The 19058-nt window shown below is 39.9% G+C and overlaps 1 protein-coding gene across 1 annotated transcript in view; it reads left to right on the top strand.

Moving 5' to 3' along the window:
- The window catches only part of DDX56 (DEAD-box helicase 56), a 28607-nt gene that overhangs the window by 3582 nt on the left and 5967 nt on the right, over positions 1 to 19058 (top strand). Inside the window, exons 3-13 of the mRNA XM_089692446.1 lie at positions 960 to 1114; positions 1203 to 1373; positions 2450 to 2540; positions 4478 to 4719; positions 7138 to 7269; positions 9312 to 9425; positions 9512 to 9606; positions 10131 to 10207; positions 12540 to 12629; positions 17341 to 17446; positions 18207 to 18304. Of these exons, the coding sequence (XP_089548572.1) occupies positions 960 to 1114; positions 1203 to 1373; positions 2450 to 2540; positions 4478 to 4719; positions 7138 to 7269; positions 9312 to 9425; positions 9512 to 9606; positions 10131 to 10207; positions 12540 to 12629; positions 17341 to 17446; positions 18207 to 18304 (1371 nt within the window). The remainder of the gene's footprint in view (positions 1 to 959; positions 1115 to 1202; positions 1374 to 2449; positions 2541 to 4477; positions 4720 to 7137; positions 7270 to 9311; positions 9426 to 9511; positions 9607 to 10130; positions 10208 to 12539; positions 12630 to 17340; positions 17447 to 18206; positions 18305 to 19058) is intronic.

Consider the following 19058-nt stretch of genomic DNA (forward strand, 5'->3'; position numbering starts at 1 on the left):
GCTTCCTCTGGTTGACAGAAATCATGACATCACCCACCTGCCTTTCTGCCTCAGCTAATCAAGTTGGTCCAAACAAACTATTTACTTCACAGTAGCCACAGATACTGTACATACAGTATACAGTGCTGTATTCCAGCAGTGGGATGGGAATTTACCGTCCCACACGCAGAACAAAATCAGAGCTGCTCATCCATTCACAGGAAGCTCTGATTGGCTAAGGTGGAGAGACGGGCAGAGGATGTCATGATCTCTGACTTGGCCAATTAGAGGAAGCTTTGTATTCATTTTGAGAATACAAAGCTCCATGTGCATGGTGGAACTGTGCTCAGCCTGACCCAGTTTTGTTATGGGTGTAGGATAGGTAGTTTCCATCCCACTGTTGGCGCACAGCTCTGTATATTGTATGTAGCTGAGGCTACATACTTTTCATGCTGCACTTAGAGCAGTTGGGTCCAAACAAACTATTTAGACTTCACTAAAAGCTGGAGATCAGCTTTAATGCTTTGATTTGCTGACCTGAAGCAAATGTTCAGGTCAGGAAAGTTAAAGTCCTTTATCTGCATATCTGTACTGGATCAGTTTTGCATTTTAACCAGAGGGCCAGCATGACAGCCTTGTAACTATTTATTTTAAGCAATATTGTGGTGGAAGCAGCATCGCCAGCCTGCATGTTTCTGAAGAAAGGTTCCTTTAATTCAAGCAAACTTGCTTTAGGGAATGAAGTACTATTGCTGCTTTATGATTCGATAATAGATATAAAATATTCTGCATTTTTTTGTGGGAAATAACAGGGCAGCGTAAGGGGGATAGCAAACAATATAGTATTCCTTGATTTGGTAAGTTTCCTTTCTCTCCCTCTTCCTTCCTTCCCATATTACTTGAGTTGTGTACAACTTTATTTTATTAATGAACATTTTTATCTCTGTGTTCTCATATCTCCGATATTCTATTGTTTGCAGACTGTCTCTGAGCAGGCAGTCCAGGTCCTGATCCTAGTACCCACCAAGGAGCTTGGCCAGCAGGTTCAGCAAATGATTCGTCAGCTAACGTCCTATTGTTCCCGTGATATAAGAGTGGCGGACATCTCCGGGCAGGTGGACGTTTCTGCCCAGAGGTAAATATTCTTTACGTACAGTGATTTACATTTTTTTTTTTTTTTAAACTTGCTGCATTTTCATTAACTGGGCTCCTTTTCCTTTCAGGCCAATCCTTATGGAGAAACCAGACATTGTGGTGGGTACACCATCCAGAGTACTTTGTCACATGAATCAGGGAACACTGTGTGTACGTGACTCCCTCCAAGCAATGGTGATTGATGAAGCTGACCTGATCTTCTCATTCGGGTTTGAAGATGATTTGAAAAACTTACTGTGGTAAGCACTAAATTCCTGGACCCTGTAAGGTGGAGGATTTAGGGTTGTCCACCTGCTGATTTCCTCAGCTTGTGTCAAAGTAGATTCTGGAAAGAGCTGGAGGTTGTCTGCTTGCTTCAATTGTAAGACCTTTTTATTCTCTTTTGTAGTTGCCCTCATGCCAGCATAGAGAAGAGGTTTACAAATCTATAAGGAATAGATAAGTTCTGGGTACTCTGCATAATGGAGATACCTGCCATTATATTATTTCTAATGATTACTGAGCTTTGTTGGAATCTGTCAAAACCTCTAAATTGGCAGAGAAACCTTTAAGCCAAAGATTATGCTCTCTCAAAGCACACCTCCAGCCAAAACATTTTTTGTTTTTGTTAGAGCCTCTGTGAGCTTTTTACCGGTGTGCTGTTCCTTTTTCTTTCCAGCCGGCGACTAGCTTTCTCATGAAAGTGGTCCTAGCAGCTAATGAGCCACTGGATCGCTTTCAGAAGCTGCAGGAGGGGACGTTAACACCAACCCCTCCCCACAGCCCCACTGCATGGAAAAATGACATTTTTGCCCAGAGTTCTTTATGCACAAGATCAATAAATGTTGTTTTTTTTTTTTTTTATCTTTTGTTTTTAAAGGTAGAAGGAAGATTTTGGGTCTTATTGACCCAGAATCTCTCTTTATTTCTATTACATGGGATGTTTATATTCCTTGTAATAGGAATAAAAGTGATAAGAAAAATTATAAGGACAGTGTAAAAATAAAAATTAAAATAGATAGCAATTAAAAAGAAATTTAATGCTCACGCACAGAAGTGAATGCATAGGTAGGCCACACCCACAGGAAGAGCCTGTAGATTCTAAACAAAATGCTGATAAGGTATGCGATAATATAGTGAATCAATGATATATGTCATGATTTTTTTTTTTTTAGGTCTATTTATAAATGCATTCACGTAGGCATTTTTCCAATTCGATTTTATTGAGAAATGTGTGATTCCTGGGTGAAAGTTGTGTGAAAACATTTACAAATAGTCCTCTTAATGTTTATTTTTTTTTCTTTCTTTCTTTTCTTTTTTTTTTTTTTTTTATCAGCCAACTTCCAAAGATATTTCAGTCTTTCCTTATGTCTGCCACGTTTAATGAAGATGTCCAGGCACTGAAAGAGCTTGTGTTGCACAATCCAGTGAGTTTGATTTCCTGCCTTATTTTTATATAGAGAAAGAGAGATACATTTAGGCCCATATATATTTGGACACAGGCACAATTTTCATACTTTTGGCTCTGTATGCCACCAGAATAAATTAAAATGAAACAATCCAAATGAGTTTGAAGTGCAGACTTTCAGCTTTAATTCAAGGGGTTGAACATAAATATCAAGTACAAATTTTAGGAACTGGAACCATTTTTATACACAGTCCCTCAATTTTCAGGGGCTCAAATGTAATTGGACAAATGAATATAATCATAAATAAAATGTTCATTTTCAGTATTTTGAGAATCCTTTACTGGCAATGACTGCCTGAAGTCTGGAACCCGTGGACATTACCAAAGACTGGGTTTCCTCCTTTCTGATGCTTTGCCAGGCTCTAACTGCAACTGTTTTCAGTTGTTCTATGTTTGTGGGTCTTTCTGCCTTTAGTTTTGCCTTCAGCAAGTGAAATGCATGCTCAATTGGGTTGATATCAGGTGATTAACTCAGCCATTTCAGAATATTCCACTTCTTTTACTTCAAAAGCTCCTGGGTTGCTTTTGCAGTGTGTTTTGGATCATTGTCCATCTCTACTGTGAAGCGTCGTCCAATCAACTTTGCTGCATTTGGCTGAATCTGGGATGACAGTATATCTCTAAACACTGCAGAATTCATCCGGTTACTTCTGTCTTCTGTCACATCATCAATAAACACCAGTGACCTAGTTCCACTGGAAGCTAACCTAGGAGCTTTTGAAGGAAAAGAAGTGGAATATTCTGCAATGGCTGAGTCAATCACCTGATCGCATCCCAATTGAGCATGCATTTCACTTGCAGAAGGTAAAACTAAAGGCAGAAAGACCCACAAACAAAGAACAACTGAAGACAGCTGCAGTTAGAGCCTGGCAAAGCATCAGAAAGGAGGAAACTCCTATTCCTTCTGTACTGAAATGTATTGTAATTGTACTTTCTCCCTTATATTGTAAAGCGCTGCACAAACTGTTGGCGCTATATAAATCCTGTATAATAACAATTTGTCCAATTACATTTGAGCCCCTGAAAATGGAAGGACTGTGTATAAAAATGGTTGCAGTTCCTAAAATTTGTACTTGAGATTTATCTTCAACCCCTTGAATTAAAGCTGAAAGTCTGCACTTCAAATTTGTGTGTGTGTGTACACAGGAGTGTCTTCTAGATAGTTGTATACATGAAGGTGAATTCTGAAAAGTCATGAAGGTAGGAGTTCTTGGATGAGATTCCTTCAATCTAAAAAAACTTGAATCTGGAGCTTAAATCTATAGCTCTTTATAGAAGGCTTTAGGCCCTCACTTTACCGCTTTGCATTATTCCTGTGTATAAAAGGGTTGGGTTTTGTTACACTTTGAAATATTGGAGCACCTGAATCCCACCCGTTTTTATAAAATAAACACATTTTGACATGTTACAGATTGTACTAAAAGTAAACCCTAAAAATGAGTTAGAAGATCTTTTGGAGTACAGAACACCTCTGCCTCCATATTATAGAGCTGTAGAGAGGGAGATATCCTGTGGTCCTTACACCTGTCCTAGGGTGACAACACTGCTCATCCAGACTTACAGTGGAGTGAGTGAGAGTTACCTCCTTAGTACATAAAATGTGTTACTGAAAAAGCAGGTAAAAAAGTGGGGAAAAGGCCTGAAAAACCAAAACGAATGCAGCTACCATATATATGCCACGTAATCTTACATTTTTTTTTCTTGGGTTTTATACACTTTAAGGGGAAGCCAAAAATTGATACATTTTTAAAGAAGGAACACAACTTGTTTTTTTCACTTTTGGGTAGGAGCTAGTTAAGCTTGATTTTTTTTTTACAGAAGGCAGACCACCGCCCTTTAATTCCTCTTATTGCATATAAATTATTTCTGTCTCCCCATTTCTTTCCTGCCACCCAGGTGACCCTGAAGTTGGAAGAATCTCAGCTGCCTGATAGCTCTCAGCTGACACAATATCAGATCCAGTGTGAGGAGGAAGACAAGTTCCTTTTACTCTACACACTGCTAAAACTCTCCCTCATCCGTGGCAAGACCATTCTGTTTGTTAACGATGTGGATAGGAGTTATCGGCTCAAGCTTTTCCTGGAACAGTTCAGTATTCCAACTTGTGTGCTAAACTCTGAACTGCCAGTTCAATCTCGGTATGTTTTGAGAGCCTGGGTTCACCTGCCCCCAAAGGTGCTATCTGAATTATTTGTATTTTCTCCCTGGTTGTACTTTGGTTTGTTTTAGGTCATCTGGTTTCCTTTCCTATCCCTAAAATGTATATTTGCATTTTTGTATTAAAATATTTGGTTTAGTTACCTTTTTGTTTTAGTGGAAAGCATCACACTGACTTTGAATGTGAAGCAGGTTCTGCATGATGGTCAGCTCAAGTTTGCATCCTTATACTTCTCCACTGTCGTGTATAGGGATAGCTGAAGTGTATCACTATTTCTAAACATGTCAGATGACATCTCGTATGTCAAGGCCATGAGACCCCAAAGCCCTATCTCTCCCTCCTTACTGATGTCCAGTTGGGTGGTATATCTGTGAGAAACACCTCTCAGGTAGTATGCTACGGAGTGCTGGAATACAAAAAAATACATTAATAACCAAAATAGTTGGAATCCTTTGTATATGATGTATAACAGGGGTTTTTAAAATTTTAATCTGAGAGCCCACATAAGAAAATTGTTACTATACTGGGACCCAAGAGAATTTGTTGCCAAAATGTCCCCAAAGTCGAACAAAAGGGCTGAACACCGCAGGTTGCTCTTCATCATTTCTGTCAGCTATAATAAAGCTGAGAGAAATACATTTTATGTTGCAATTGTTGTTATATGATTCCAACTAGTGTAAGGATCTCTTCACCTCACAACCTTGTCTTTATCTTGAAATTTTCTCAGCACATCACAGGTTTTGAGAGGGGTGGTGATGTTGTGGGTGTGACTATGCTTTCTGTGATAGATTAAACTGGTTGTAAACCCTTTCCTATACCCAGTGAAGTGAATGGTCCCAGGTGATACACAGAGGTAAAACAAATCCTCCTACATAAGTTGTACCTGTTTATTTACAGCCATTTGTTCTCTACATCCTTATAGGATTTTTCACACACTTGCAACGAGGGCAGGCGGCTGCATTTACACACTGTAGGAGAGCTCTGAAAGCTGGTTGGAGGGAGGGGACTCCTCCTTAACACAGCACACAGGAACAGAGCTGAGGCTTTCAATCACAGGCTGTGTGCTAGAGCTCCCGCTCTTGTCACCTTTTTAGCTCTTGATGTCAGGAAAACTTGTCAATCAGAAGTGACTCATGCTAATAACAGAAGGACTAGACAGCAGAGAGAAATGACACCAAGTGCTTTGAAGAGAGGCAAGTAAATACTTTAAAAATACAGTGGGCATAAAAAAGAATCGCCTCCCTTTTTAAAATAATCACATTTTGTTGCTTAGCAGCCTGAAGTGAAGATGGAAACTGTTTTTGTTTTATCCAGCTGTATTTACTCAGTGCAACCTATAACATGCAAGTGAAAGATATAATACCAACATGTCAGAAAAAAATTCAAAAACAAAGTTTTGGAAAAAGGATCACCCCCTTTTGTCAGTATTTTGTTGAACCACCTTTTGGTTTAATTCCAGCCTTTAAGTCTGTTGGGATATGTCTTTAGTAACTTTGCACATTTAGCCTTTGCTATATTTGCCCACTCTTCTTCGCAGAACTGCTCAAGTTCAGTTAAATTTGATGGTAACGATCTGCAGATGGGTGAGTCTTTTCTACAGTATACCCACTGTACGTGCTTTGTTCAGGTTTCATGTCTGAGGTTTACAGCCACTTTAACTGCATTATTTATAGGCCATGTCTCAGATTATGATAATATACAATTTGAAATAAAGATAAATAGTGTGTGCTATATCTCTCACCACTGATTTTGCTCTTGGGCAAAATAGACTAGGTTTACTACACAGTCGTATGACGACCCATCAGAGACACATCCGCTACACAATTTGGGTACCAACCCATCGTTTAAGAGACACTGGTGTTTTATCATGCAGTCAAGGTACTTGCAGGTAGATCAGTTCCACAAGCAGAATGTTGTGATCAGCTAACTTCACTCCTATTAGACTAATACGTTTTTGATTGTGACATGGCACTAATGCTTTACTCCCAAGCTTGAAATCTTTAGAAGACCGATAACATGGTTTTTATAGAATTAGTTTAGGGATTTGTGTAGAGATGGAGTATGAGATGTTCACTTTGCAAAATTAATTTTAACTTGGTGAATGAAGTAAGCTAAGTGAAAATATGCTTTGCCTGGAATATCCAGTCATGTACAAGCAAAATATAAAAAACGCAGGATGCTTGCACATGACTGTATGATTGAAGTTGACCCGACTTCACCTCATACACTTAGCTAAGTCAAAATTCACTTTGCAAGCAGAAAATGACTTGGCTTATTGAATGAGATGAATCTGTGCTCACATGCTTTATTCCTTTTATAAATCAACCACAGTGACTTTTTGCTGTGAATGTACATTCATTTCCCTAGAGTAATTATAGCTGATTTTTTGGTCGTGCAGGTGTCACATCATAGCACAGTTTAATCAGGGTTTCTACGACTACATCATTGCAACAGATGAACACTCATTAGCTGAGCCCAGGAAGAAGGAAAAGAAGGCAACTGGAAGGAAGAAAAAAGGAAAAGGAGAAAAGTGAGTGTTTTTTTTGTAAATCTCAAACAATGTAACAACTTACTAATGGCACTCAAGTCACCGCTGCCCTGCCCTCTTCACTGTCACTACTCTAACTGTACATTGTATCTTACACCTATTATACCTGTAGTCCTTTTGTCTGAGTTTCTAACCATTCATTTTCCTGTATATGCTTTATAGCCATCTATGTCCAGCCCATAACTGTCTCTGCCAAGTGTTGAAATATGTTTGCATCTATAACATTCCAGTTACAGAAAGTAAAATGAATTGCTGATTGGTTGTACATGGCAGCACATATTCTCTATTTCTTCCAGATATTATTAATTGCTTCTTTTTTTACTTAGTCAGGTCCATAAATATTGGGACATCGACACAATTCTAACATTTTTGGCTCTATACACCACCACAATGGATTTGAAATGAAATGAACAAGATGTGCTTTAACTGCAGACTGTCAGCTTTAATTTGAGGGTATTTACATCCAAATCAGGTGAACGGTGTAGGAATTACAACAGTTTGCATACGTGCCTCCCACTTGTTAAGGGACCAAAAGTAATGGGACAATTGGCTTCTCAGCTCTTCCATGGCCAGGTGTGTGTTATTCCCTCATTATCCCAATTACAATGAGCAGATAAAAGGTCCAGAGTTCATTTCAAGTGTGCTATTTGCATTTGGAATCTGTTGCTGTCAACTCTCAAGATGAGATCCAAAGAGCTGTCACTATCAGTGAAGCAAGCCATCATTAGGCTGAAAAAACAAAACAAACCCATCTGAGAGATAGCAAAAACATTAGGCATGGCCAAAACAACTGTTTGGAACATCCTTAAAAAGAAGGAACGCACTGGTGAGCTCAGCAACACCAAAAGACCTGGAAGACCATGGAAAACAACTGTGGTGGATGAGCGAAGAATTCTTTCCCTGGTGAAGATAACACCCTTCACAACAGTTGGCCAGATCAAGAACACTCTCCAGGAGGTAGGTGTATGTGTGTCAAAGTCAACAATCAAGAGAAGACTTCACCAGAGTGAATACAGAGAGTTCACCACAAGATGTAAACCATTGGAGAGCCTCAAAAACAGGAAGGCCAGATTAGAGTTTGCCAAACGACATGTAAAAAAGCCTTCACAGTTCTGGAACAACATCCTATGGACAGATGAGACCAAGATCAACTTGTACCAGAGCGATGGGAAGAGAAGAGTATGGAGAAGGAAAGGAACTGCTCATGATCCTAAGCATACCACCTCATCAGTGAAGCGTGGTGGTGTCATGGCGTGGGCATGTATGGCTGCCAATGGAACTGGTTCTCTTGTATTTATTGATGATGTGACTGCTGACAAAAGCAACAGGATGAATTCTGAAGTGTTTCGGGCAATATTATCTGCTCATATTTAGCCAAATGCTTCAGAACTCATTGGACGTCGCTTCACAGTGCAGATGGACAATGACCCAAAGCATACTGCAAAAGCAACCAAAGAGTTTTTTAAGGGAAAGAAGTGGAATATTATGCAATGTCCAAGTCAATCACCTGACCTGAATCCGATTGAGCATGCATTTCACTTGCTGAAGACAAAACTGAAGGGAAAATGCCCCAAGAACAAGCAGGAACTGAAGACAGTTGCAGTAGAGGCCTGGCAGAGCATCACCAGGGATGAAACCCAGCGTTTGGTGATGTCTATGCGTTCCAGATTTCAGGCTGTAATTGACTGCAAAGGATTTGCAACCAAGTATTAAAAAGTGAAAGTTTGATTTATGATTATTATTCTGTCCCATTACTTTTGTTCCCTTATTAAGTGGGAGGCACATATGCAAACTGTTGTAATTCCTACACCGTTCACCTGATTTGGATGTAAATACCCTCAAATTAAAGCTGACAGTCTGCAGTTAAAGCACATCTTGTTCATTTCATTTCAAATCCATTGTGGTTGTGGTGGTGTATAGAGCCAAAAATGTTAGAATTGCGTCGATGTCCCAATATTTATGGACCTGACTGTATATTGTTACTGCATTTTTTCCTATTGTCTTAGCTGAACTTTTCTTTTCAGAGGCCAGGACAGTGAGTATGGAGTATCTCGGGGCATTGACTTTCAGAATGTGTCTACAGTACTAAACTTTGATTTCCCCCTATCTGTTGATTCCTATATTCACCGAGCTGGCAGGTATGTATCTAATCAAGTAAAGCCGTGACATTTTTTTTATTTCCCTCTGGGTTGAATTTTCCTAAATTGCTTTCTCAACTTTTTAGAACTGCTCGTGCTAACAACCCAGGTGTGGTCTTAACATTAGTGGCACACACAGAGCTCTCCCTGCTGGCAGAAATTGAAGAAGCTCTTGGTGGTAGTAAGTTTAATATCTGAACATACTGGCATATATTTATTATAGCTGTCATAAATTATCTTTTGCCATAAGTCATACTGTAAATCTTGTATTTATCACACAAAAAAAAATGTTAGGCTTGCATGGTGACCATAGTGACTGTTTTTACAGCCAGATTACCTAGATAATGAAAATACCTAAAAGTCTGCTTCTATTTTCTGTAAGATTATGTAACTGTTAATATTAGTACCTTTTTATAGACCTAAAAAAGTGAAAGTACATAAATTTTTCTTAGTTCTCACCCTCCCTAGGATTTCACTTTTGTGTTCCTCTGGGTCAAAATCTCACTTTAAGACTTTAAAACAATCAAAAATAAACTTTTTTTTTTTTTTTTATTAAGTTTTGATCTCTGATACAAAGGGAAGCAGATGAGGCATAAAGTAAGAAAATGACAGTCACAGAGCCAAAAATAGAGATTAGATAAGATGGATTTTTTTTTTTTTAATTGCCTCAGTTTCTGTAGTAGTAAGCAAATCTTTATCTTGCAGCTGGTACCGGCGAAAGTGTGCTGTGTCCCTACAGGTTTCGCATGGAGGAAGTGGAGGGCTTCCGGTACCGTTGTCGGGTCAGTATGACTGTTCTCCCCGGTTTTCTAGGGTGTCTTTGTGGGAAGAAATGTATGCATTTTAGCAATGTATTTAGCTTTTAGTTTATTGCTCATCTTTAAAAATAAAGGCATAGTAGATTCTGCTGATTGTCCTATAACATTTTTACGGCTTTTGTAGAATTTTTTTCAGTCCCACATTGTCCTTGTTCGGAAACATAACTTCTCTTGTAGGCATATTTATATTGATAGTCGTGGCCCTGGAACAGGCATGCAGCTAGTGAAATCAGAAATCTTTTTATGTGCAATACTTTTTCCATTTTTGTGGCTTAGATAATATTAGAGATTTTTGATCAGCATAATAGCCAGACAATTAGCATTTCCACAAGTGCACCAGTGGCATTTTTCATATTTTTATTAGTACAGTTTATTTTCAAAATCTTAAACTCTTTCAGAAAAGCTGCAGTGTCCTGAGCTTTAAATGCTGCTAGAGGCCTGGACCCTGCAAACAGTTATTTTTCAGCATGCCTTTTCCTGAATGAATTTTGTTTTCCATAAACAGTTCCAATCACTAAAAAGATTAGTGAAAATATACCCCTTTTTTGGACTGCTTTAGGTCCAATCGCAAAAGGACTGGACTTGGGGGTATGTTCCCCTGAGGCCAGTATTAATAAGATATATTTGTCTGGCTGCCTACTTCACTCTTCAGACATCGATCAGATTGAGACCCTTGCTTATTGTCACAAGGTGGGCATTATATAGCTGCAATAAAAATGGCCAACCGCCCAAGTCTATAACTGGCTTATGAAGCAAGGACACATAAACAGGCATCACATAGTGAATAAGGGAGAGAGAACAATGTTCTTGGACAACTTGCCAGCCAGCTTGCTAACAACCGAATTAACCTGTCTAACAGTATGCGTTTATAACAGGGGTTTAGTTAGCACACATTTGCAAATACATACGTAAGCCACAGAACCACGACACGGCACCCTGATAATCTGTGGTCCTAACTCTACGATTTGTGAGTCCACATAGTAGAGGCACATGCATTTAATGGATAGATCAAGGGCAGGTGAACCTGAGGGAGCCACCCCTCTTAAAGGCAAAGGAGTGCACTAGACCCCAGCATGTAGCACAATGGGAACCAGGGTCCTAGTGCACCCATGTACCAAAAACTCAAACAATTATATAGCTGCCTGCTCCAGGTCTATTGTCCGCCAGAGAGAATTCTTACATCACCAACTACGTTTGCGGCTGTGGGAAGTTATGTGACTGAAAGGCAACAGCCGCTGTTGGAGGATGTGAAAGGATGTCATAATAAGCCAGGCCCTTTATGAACATCCATTTTTACCCATGCCACCAATCGCAGTGGCACATGACACTTTAGCACACAAAAATCTTTCCCTACCACAAAAGGGCTACTTTGTTGTATTTGATCACCATCTTAAAGGTCAAGCACCATTGCACACAGGCAAAGTGGCAGCTCGGATTGTGCAACCTGTTACTGTATTTACAGGAAGAAAACCACACTGCGCTATAATTACTAACTGTATCAACCAAGCCAATTAAACTAAAAAAAATAAGTGCTGCTTTTTTTTAAATTTTGATGTGAGTATTTGTGTTTGTAACTGTTTATTACTCAGTACATTTGGTGAGTTGCCACAGTAATTATAGTGCATTGCCGTTTTCTTCTTGTGTTTCCCAAGTTTACAACAATTTTTAAGTACCGCAGCTATGTACCAGATTAATATTGTTAGTGTGAGATTTTTTTTTTTGTTTTTTATTGTTACTCTGTTTTTCATTGTTCTAGCCTTACGGTTATTGCCTTTACAGTTTTGCCATCTACCGGCAAACAAGTTAACCTAAATGCCCCCTTCCACAGCTGCACATGCATTGCTGTGCTCCCATGGTTATGATAAACTGCTAAAAGTAAAAAAAAAAATGGCCCTTTGTAAGCTACAAGTCTCTCCAGTCAGAGCTTACACAATGCTGAAGACTCTCTCCGTGCTATGTGATGGTGATGGGCCAAGTGGCAAGCTCCATTGCTGTTACATGCTCCTCTATACAGTACCTAAAAAGTACCGGGTATTTTCTTAAATGCGCAAGTGACGCAGTGGGGGATCTAAGAAAGATAGGAATGTTTTCCTTCTGAGGGGGTAATAAAGCAAGACCAATTATTTCCTCTGCATTGACTAAACACCAGTTATATATTCAGGGTTCCTCAGCTGAGCAAACTGCTGGATTGCGTGGAAATGCAGAGTAATGATTAAGTTCTTTGAATTTTTGCCACTGTTTCTGTTAACAGCAAAAATTGTAATTTGAAGGCTGTCTTTGTCTCTTCTTCCTGTAGGATGCCATGAGGTCCGTGACAAAACAAGCTATAAAGGAGGCACGTCTGAAGGAGATAAAGGAGGAGCTACTCAACTCTGAGAAACTAAAGGTTGTGAAAATCCCATTGCTTTCTGTTTATAATAAGAACCAGCTTCTCTTTTTCCGTTTATATAAAATTCTTAATACTATCTCTGCTATCTGCTATTTCTTGAAAGGGTAAAATCCCAGGTACAGAGTGTATGCTTATTTAGTTTCTATGGTGCCAACAGGTAAGAAAAAGGAACAGCGCTTTAAATTCCAATTATTCTTATGAAATATCTCTCAGATATCTAGCAGCAATGCTCACCTGCCCCATGTTGTATCCTTTCCCACTGTCCATGCAGAATTGGGCATGGCTATGTTTTCTGTCATGGCTATTGGAGTCGATAGAATTTCCCCACTTGCGGAGCCTGGAACTTAATAGAACAGTAGGAGGCATGGGTATAGAAGCATAACAGACAAAAAGACAGCATGAGGAATACTCTGCTCCATTGTCAAAATACAAATATATTATGTAAAAGATGTATGATGCAGTGTGCATAAGGTCATTTAATGAAGCCTGTGATTGACCCTGTATGGGAGATAGAAGTGTGTATCTGTAGGAGTAAATCATCAAGAAAATGACAGAGAATGAGAAGGGAATTAAATAGAAAAGAGGGGAAGAAAAAGATGTGCAGAAAATAGGGATCTGAAGCATTGGAGAGGGAAGGGAAAAAGGAAAGGCAAGGATATGGAGGGTTCTCCTGAGACTTGGCCCACCAGCTGTACCTGTATGGACCGATGTATCTGATTATACCAAAAGGAGGGAACTGTGCCCAATCTAGTTCAACCACGTTTTGTAAACCTTAAGAAATTATGCATGGGTAAGTATGGAGGCGAGCTTCTCGGGTATTGTGGTCCCCATGAGCCTCTGTTTAATTCCAGCAAAGTTGATCAGTTTGTGTCTCAAAGTGTTATCTAACCTTTACCGAGCACCAGGAACATAAACCCCAACAGCTTTTGCTCATGTCTATTAAGGTTTGAGATAGGTCTGTGTAATAGGGCTTCCCATGGGTTACAGACGAGTAATATTTAGGACCAGCCAGGCCAAGTTATATGCACATTTCAAAAAGCAGGAGGCTTTGGGACAGGAATGCCAAATGTGGTGAAGGGTTCTGTGCTCTCTACAGATACCAATGCAAAATCAATTTGTAAGCATTTTCCTGGGCTAAGATGCTGTACGGGCATTTTGAAGTCTCTTTCCCACTAGTCCATATAAGCACATTTACTGGGACCCATGGGGGAGATTTACTTAATCAGATGCACTCAGAATCTGTTGCAACTGTGCATGATAGCCAATCGGCTTCTAACTTCAGCTTGTTCAGTTAGGCTTTGGCAATAAAAGCTGGAAGCTGATTGGTTTCTATGCAGAACAGCACCAGATTTTGCACCATGCAGTTTTAGTAAATAACCTCCATGAAGTCCATAAGCAATGCGTATAGAGTGTAAACCAAACCTTTTAGAGTTGGGATCCTTCCAGTGGTTTTTGAATGGGGTCAGGTGTGTAGGACACTCGCTATCGTGTGATAAAGGTTCAGATAAAATGCCTGCTTGGGCATAATGAAAGGCTTCCCTGGTGGGTAGATTCCAATGTTCCTGCAAATATATATTTTCTCTACCTACCCAATGACTTTTGTGTGCCACACCATTGCCAGAGATACTTTTGAATTGAGGGGTCAGAAATCTTGGGCCTCTGGGGAAGGGGGGTCCAGATTAGGTTGTGCATGGGGAATAGGGGACCATTCTGCTATGGTAAAATGGGTGCAAATTTCATGAGTAGCATGCAAGGATAAAAGAGGGGCAATTTGAGCTGCTGTGAAGTAGTGAATAAGACAGGGCACTGCAAGGCCCCCTGTACAATACCAATTGCTGATAGTCTTGGCCTTTTGCAATGCCAAATTGATGAATTCTCAAGAGGTGACTCATCATGGACACTGTCAAGACTCTAAAATAACACAGAAGTTTGGGGAAGTAGGTCTTTTTTACAGAGACAGGAGGTGAGAAGAGCAGCCAGATATTTAAACATAGAGGGCCTGAATCATCTGGCATTGGTCTGGGGCCAAGGTAAGGTTGGAATGAGTGTTGTGAGGGGATGAGATGTACTTCAAGATACCATCTGCAAGAAGCATCAATTTTATGATGTTCTCTGCCTATTTTAAGTCTGCGGATGTCCAAGATTGCACGGATGGCTGCTGCTAAGGGTTAGAGTGCCAGAATTAATATTATAGGGAAAAGAGGGCATCTCTGCCTAGTGCACTAGCTAATAAGAAAAGGGTCAAAGGTGAAGCCCGCATGTTTTAATATAGCAATAGGTTGGGCATAGCTGAAATCCATAATAAAAAATTTTCATCAAAGCCCTACTTCCAGAGAGCAAAAAACATATTCCAAGGAAATAGTATAAAAAGCCCCATGGACGTCAAGAGACAGTAACATAGCAAGGTTTGAACGAGAATTGGCCAAACAGTTATATTGCTCTATACATGTTTTTGTTTACTCACTTGGTCCTTACAGATAAGCTTCCCCAAAAAGGAGTTAAGACTGGTTGCCAATATCTTGGTGAGAATTTTCACATCACGATTTAGGAGAGATATTGGTTGGTAATTAGACTATGAATGCGGATCAGGATCTGATTTGGGGATCTTGACCACATTGTCCTTCGATGATTCCGGGGGAGAGGGTTGTCTGGTTTTAGACACACCGCCAATGCAGAGTAAGCTTAGAGAGCTTTTTGTAAAAAAAAAAAAAAGTGTACCTGTCTGGGTCTGGCCTTTATTCACCTTGATGCTTTTAATGACAGCCTGGATTTCCTCAGTGGAAATGTACACATATATAGGTCCCAGCCCTGGGAAGAAATGTTATAGTAAATTTCAATGGGAGTCTTTTGCATATCAATCTCTGAACCAGCACAATTTACAGTCTACCTTTCTACTGACACTCATCTCACAGCTGCTGGGTATCAAGTTTGCTAGGAAACCACCTGGCCTAATAGCGTTTTGTGGGCTTTGGAGGAAAGTAGCTTGCTGCCAGAAAACCCACTTGGGCAGAGTGAGTCTGTGGCCACAATAAGAATGCAGTGTCTGACATCAAGCAGGCAATTACAAGTCCACATCTGATAGACATTGTTTGCTATTAAGGTTAGTTTTTTGTTTTTTTTTAATTAAACAGTCAAGTGTGAGCTTGGTGATGCTGCCAAATGTAAATGGGTGCTTTGTCAGGCATTACAGGAGGACGGAGTTTGCAACGGAAGTTCATGGGGAAGTGACAAGTGCTCTGTATATAGATTGTTTTCATTGTGTAATCCACCAGCATGCTTATTTTAGAGTCCAATACGATTTCTACATTTTATTTTAGAATAATAGCCCAGTATTTGGAAAAAAAAAACTTGCTTGAGCTGTCCTCTCTGTAGTCAAGAGCTCTGGTCCTCTTCAGGCATTCCTCATGTCTGCTTCCAGTTGGAATGGCATCTGTTCTGGCAGATATTGCAACACACAAATAATTGTTACATATAGTAAACATGTTTTCAATTAAAAACAATGTCAAACAAATATAAAAATGTCTCTCTAGTTATGTATTCAATGTAAAATGTCTGAAAATAATGCTTTTATAACTAATTTGAAATCTGTCTTTATATTATTTTCCCGCAGTACCCTTACTAGCATACATCAGTGTGTCTACTGGAGATTATGAAAGTTGAGCTATTAAGGCACATTGGTGTCAATGTAATGTGCAGAGGGAAATGGGCAGAAGTTTAGGCAGCTTACAGTTGGAGTAGGGCAAAGAAAAGAGCTCAGTAGTGAAATGATGCTTCTTGATAGTTGGCACGTAGGCAGGTGACATAGGAAACTGAAAAGCTGTAGTGGTGAATAAAGTCCTCTTCCAGGCAGTATAGTGTGCACTGGTATGACTGAGCAAAATTCTAAAATATTTTGGTAGGCAAACTGTTCACATGCTTGTGTGTATTTGTCTGTGTGAGTTCCACTGAGCTGCTCTGATGATTGGAGCACACAGAGGACTACAATGTTATATAACCACTTTTTTTACAGCTTTAGTGCTATTTCTAGTTTACAGGGATCATCTGAGGCCAGCCAGTGATTCATAGCCCTGTGTTCTTTCCAAGGCACTCTCTGACCTTACACATTGAGAGATTGCTTAAATAACCCAATGTCCGAGCTTCCCCTAGTACCATTCAGCAACTGACAAGTCTTATCAGTACAGTGAGCAATGTGTGCCCAAGAATCAGGCATTCTGTATTCTTTGAATGAACTTGTACCTCATCTGAAACTATATACCTTTTTCTGTAAAGTACTCATTTTGCTTAGTACACCATATCAGATATTCTATAAAGTTCAGTTATTTTGCTGGTGGTTTGAGTCACCCAGCAACTGATTAAAATTCTCTGAATGTACAGTTGAAAGCCCCCAGCAGAATTTCTATTTCTACCCCATAACGGGGTGTTTTTCTCCTTTATGCTGCATTTAAAATGATGTCTGTAGGAAGTGAGGCGAGCTAGGAACTGCTGATATCTCTCAGTAAATATGCCAGCAAGCATTATCCACCCTTAACTAAATGATGGCTTTGGACAGTTCTAATCCATTTATAATGTTTCCTGTTTTTTGTATATTTTTCTGAAATCAAAGACACTAACACAATGTAATGCATGGTTTTCTCAGACATTATTTTCTAGATTTTGTGTGCAACTTTTACAAAGTGAACCTGTTCTTAATGTATTCTTCTTTCTGCAGACATATTTTGAGGATAATCCACGGGATTTCCACCTTCTTAGACATGACAAGCCTCTGCACCCGGCAGTAGTGAAACCTCACCTGAAAAATGTTCCCGAATATTTGAGTAAGTATATATTCTCCTGGTGTATCAGTTATGTGTGTGGCTTCTGGGAGCCCCATTCTTCAATGTATTAAAAGCAACAGGCTTTCTTTAACCTCTCTCCAAGTGGCACATTCTAAGTTTTAATCATAAATATTCTGTGCTCCTAAAAATTAATAAATGTTAACCACTTGCCGCCCAGCCACCGCATATAAACGGTGGCAGGGCGGCACTCATAGGCAAAAGCACGTTTTAAAACGGCTGCCTTCAAAACAGGTAGGGGGCGCGTGCGAGGAGCGCACCCGCCCTACCTGTCCCGCGGGTGTCAGCCGACGGGTCACGGCCGGTTTTTACCGGCCATTTTTCCGCGATTGACGGTGATCGCTGACACAGAGCAGGGCTGCATTGTTTACACACAGCCCTGTTCTGTGTCAGTTCTCTGACAGCTTGTGAGAAGCTGCAGTTTCTCTCCCTCGATCAGCTCCGGCTTGTCAGGCTGTTGTATTGATTTAATGGCTTATTTGCTTTCCAAGAAAAAGTATCAGATCAGAGAAGTTGGACCTACAGGGACTATTAACTCCTGAACATTCTATGTAAACATTACTATGCTTGACCTCCTTTTTGTTTAGTTTTTTTTTTCTATGGTAAAAATGACATGACACTCTGCAGGAAAACACTCCAATGTGAAAATAAATTCTTAGCTTATATTGCCCTTGTTTTTAGCATTTCCACTGTATTCACTAATCATTATTCTCCCTTGTTCTTATGTTATGGTTTCTCACAGTTCCACCTTCCATGCGCTCTGTTGTCGATCTTATGAACAAGAAGAAAAAAAGACTAAGAATGAAGCCAGGAGGGTTTTCCAGGTTTGCTTCCACCAAGGTGAGAGCTTGAGTATCGTATCCCTTTGGCCGTGGATGAGGTTTAGATTTACTGCTACCTTGGATTTGCTGTGGATCCAGCAGGTTCAACATTTATGGTCCCCACAGATTAGTGCTGAAATTTTGTAAACTGAACGCTTTGTTACAATTATACACTGCTTGGCCTTTGAACTTTAGGTTACCTTGTTTAGAATGACCAATAATGATGGCTTTATGTGCCAGCCCCTTTACTATAAAAGGGTGGGTTCCCAGCAGCCATTTCTCATTGTGTGGTGGAGTAGCTTTGGGGGGAGCTGACAGCCATTGCAGTGTGGCAAGCTTACATATTGTTGAGTACAACATGTCTACCCTATGTTCAGAGACCAAGATCTAATTGTGTGTACTGGCTCACTTTTAGTAAAATAAACCAGTTTTGGATATATGTCTGCAACCCCCCGTTGCTGATGCTGCAGAAGAAACTTTTAATTTCCCTTTGGCAACACCCAAAACCCCCACAAAAATGATGCTGGCTACCAATACTTAGGTGCCACACAATGTATCCACAGCTAGACCTTGGATACCAAATTTCTAAAATAGGTGCTGCAGGAAAATTCCTGCTTTGCACCTTGAAGTTAGCCACCTATTTGGTGCTGAAGCACTGTATGATTCTAAAAATAAAAACGTATGCTTTTTTTAAATGCCCCCCATGGCATTGTCCAACTCCTCATGCCTCTTTTGACAATAGCATGAATATAGTCTCGAAAATCGTCAGCATT

Source organism: Staurois parvus, unplaced genomic scaffold, assembly GCF_062004578.1.
Source record: "Staurois parvus isolate SC_StPar_1 unplaced genomic scaffold, SC_StPar_1.0 ptg000586l, whole genome shotgun sequence".
Classification (NCBI taxonomy): Eukaryota; Metazoa; Chordata; class Amphibia; order Anura; family Ranidae; genus Staurois; species Staurois parvus.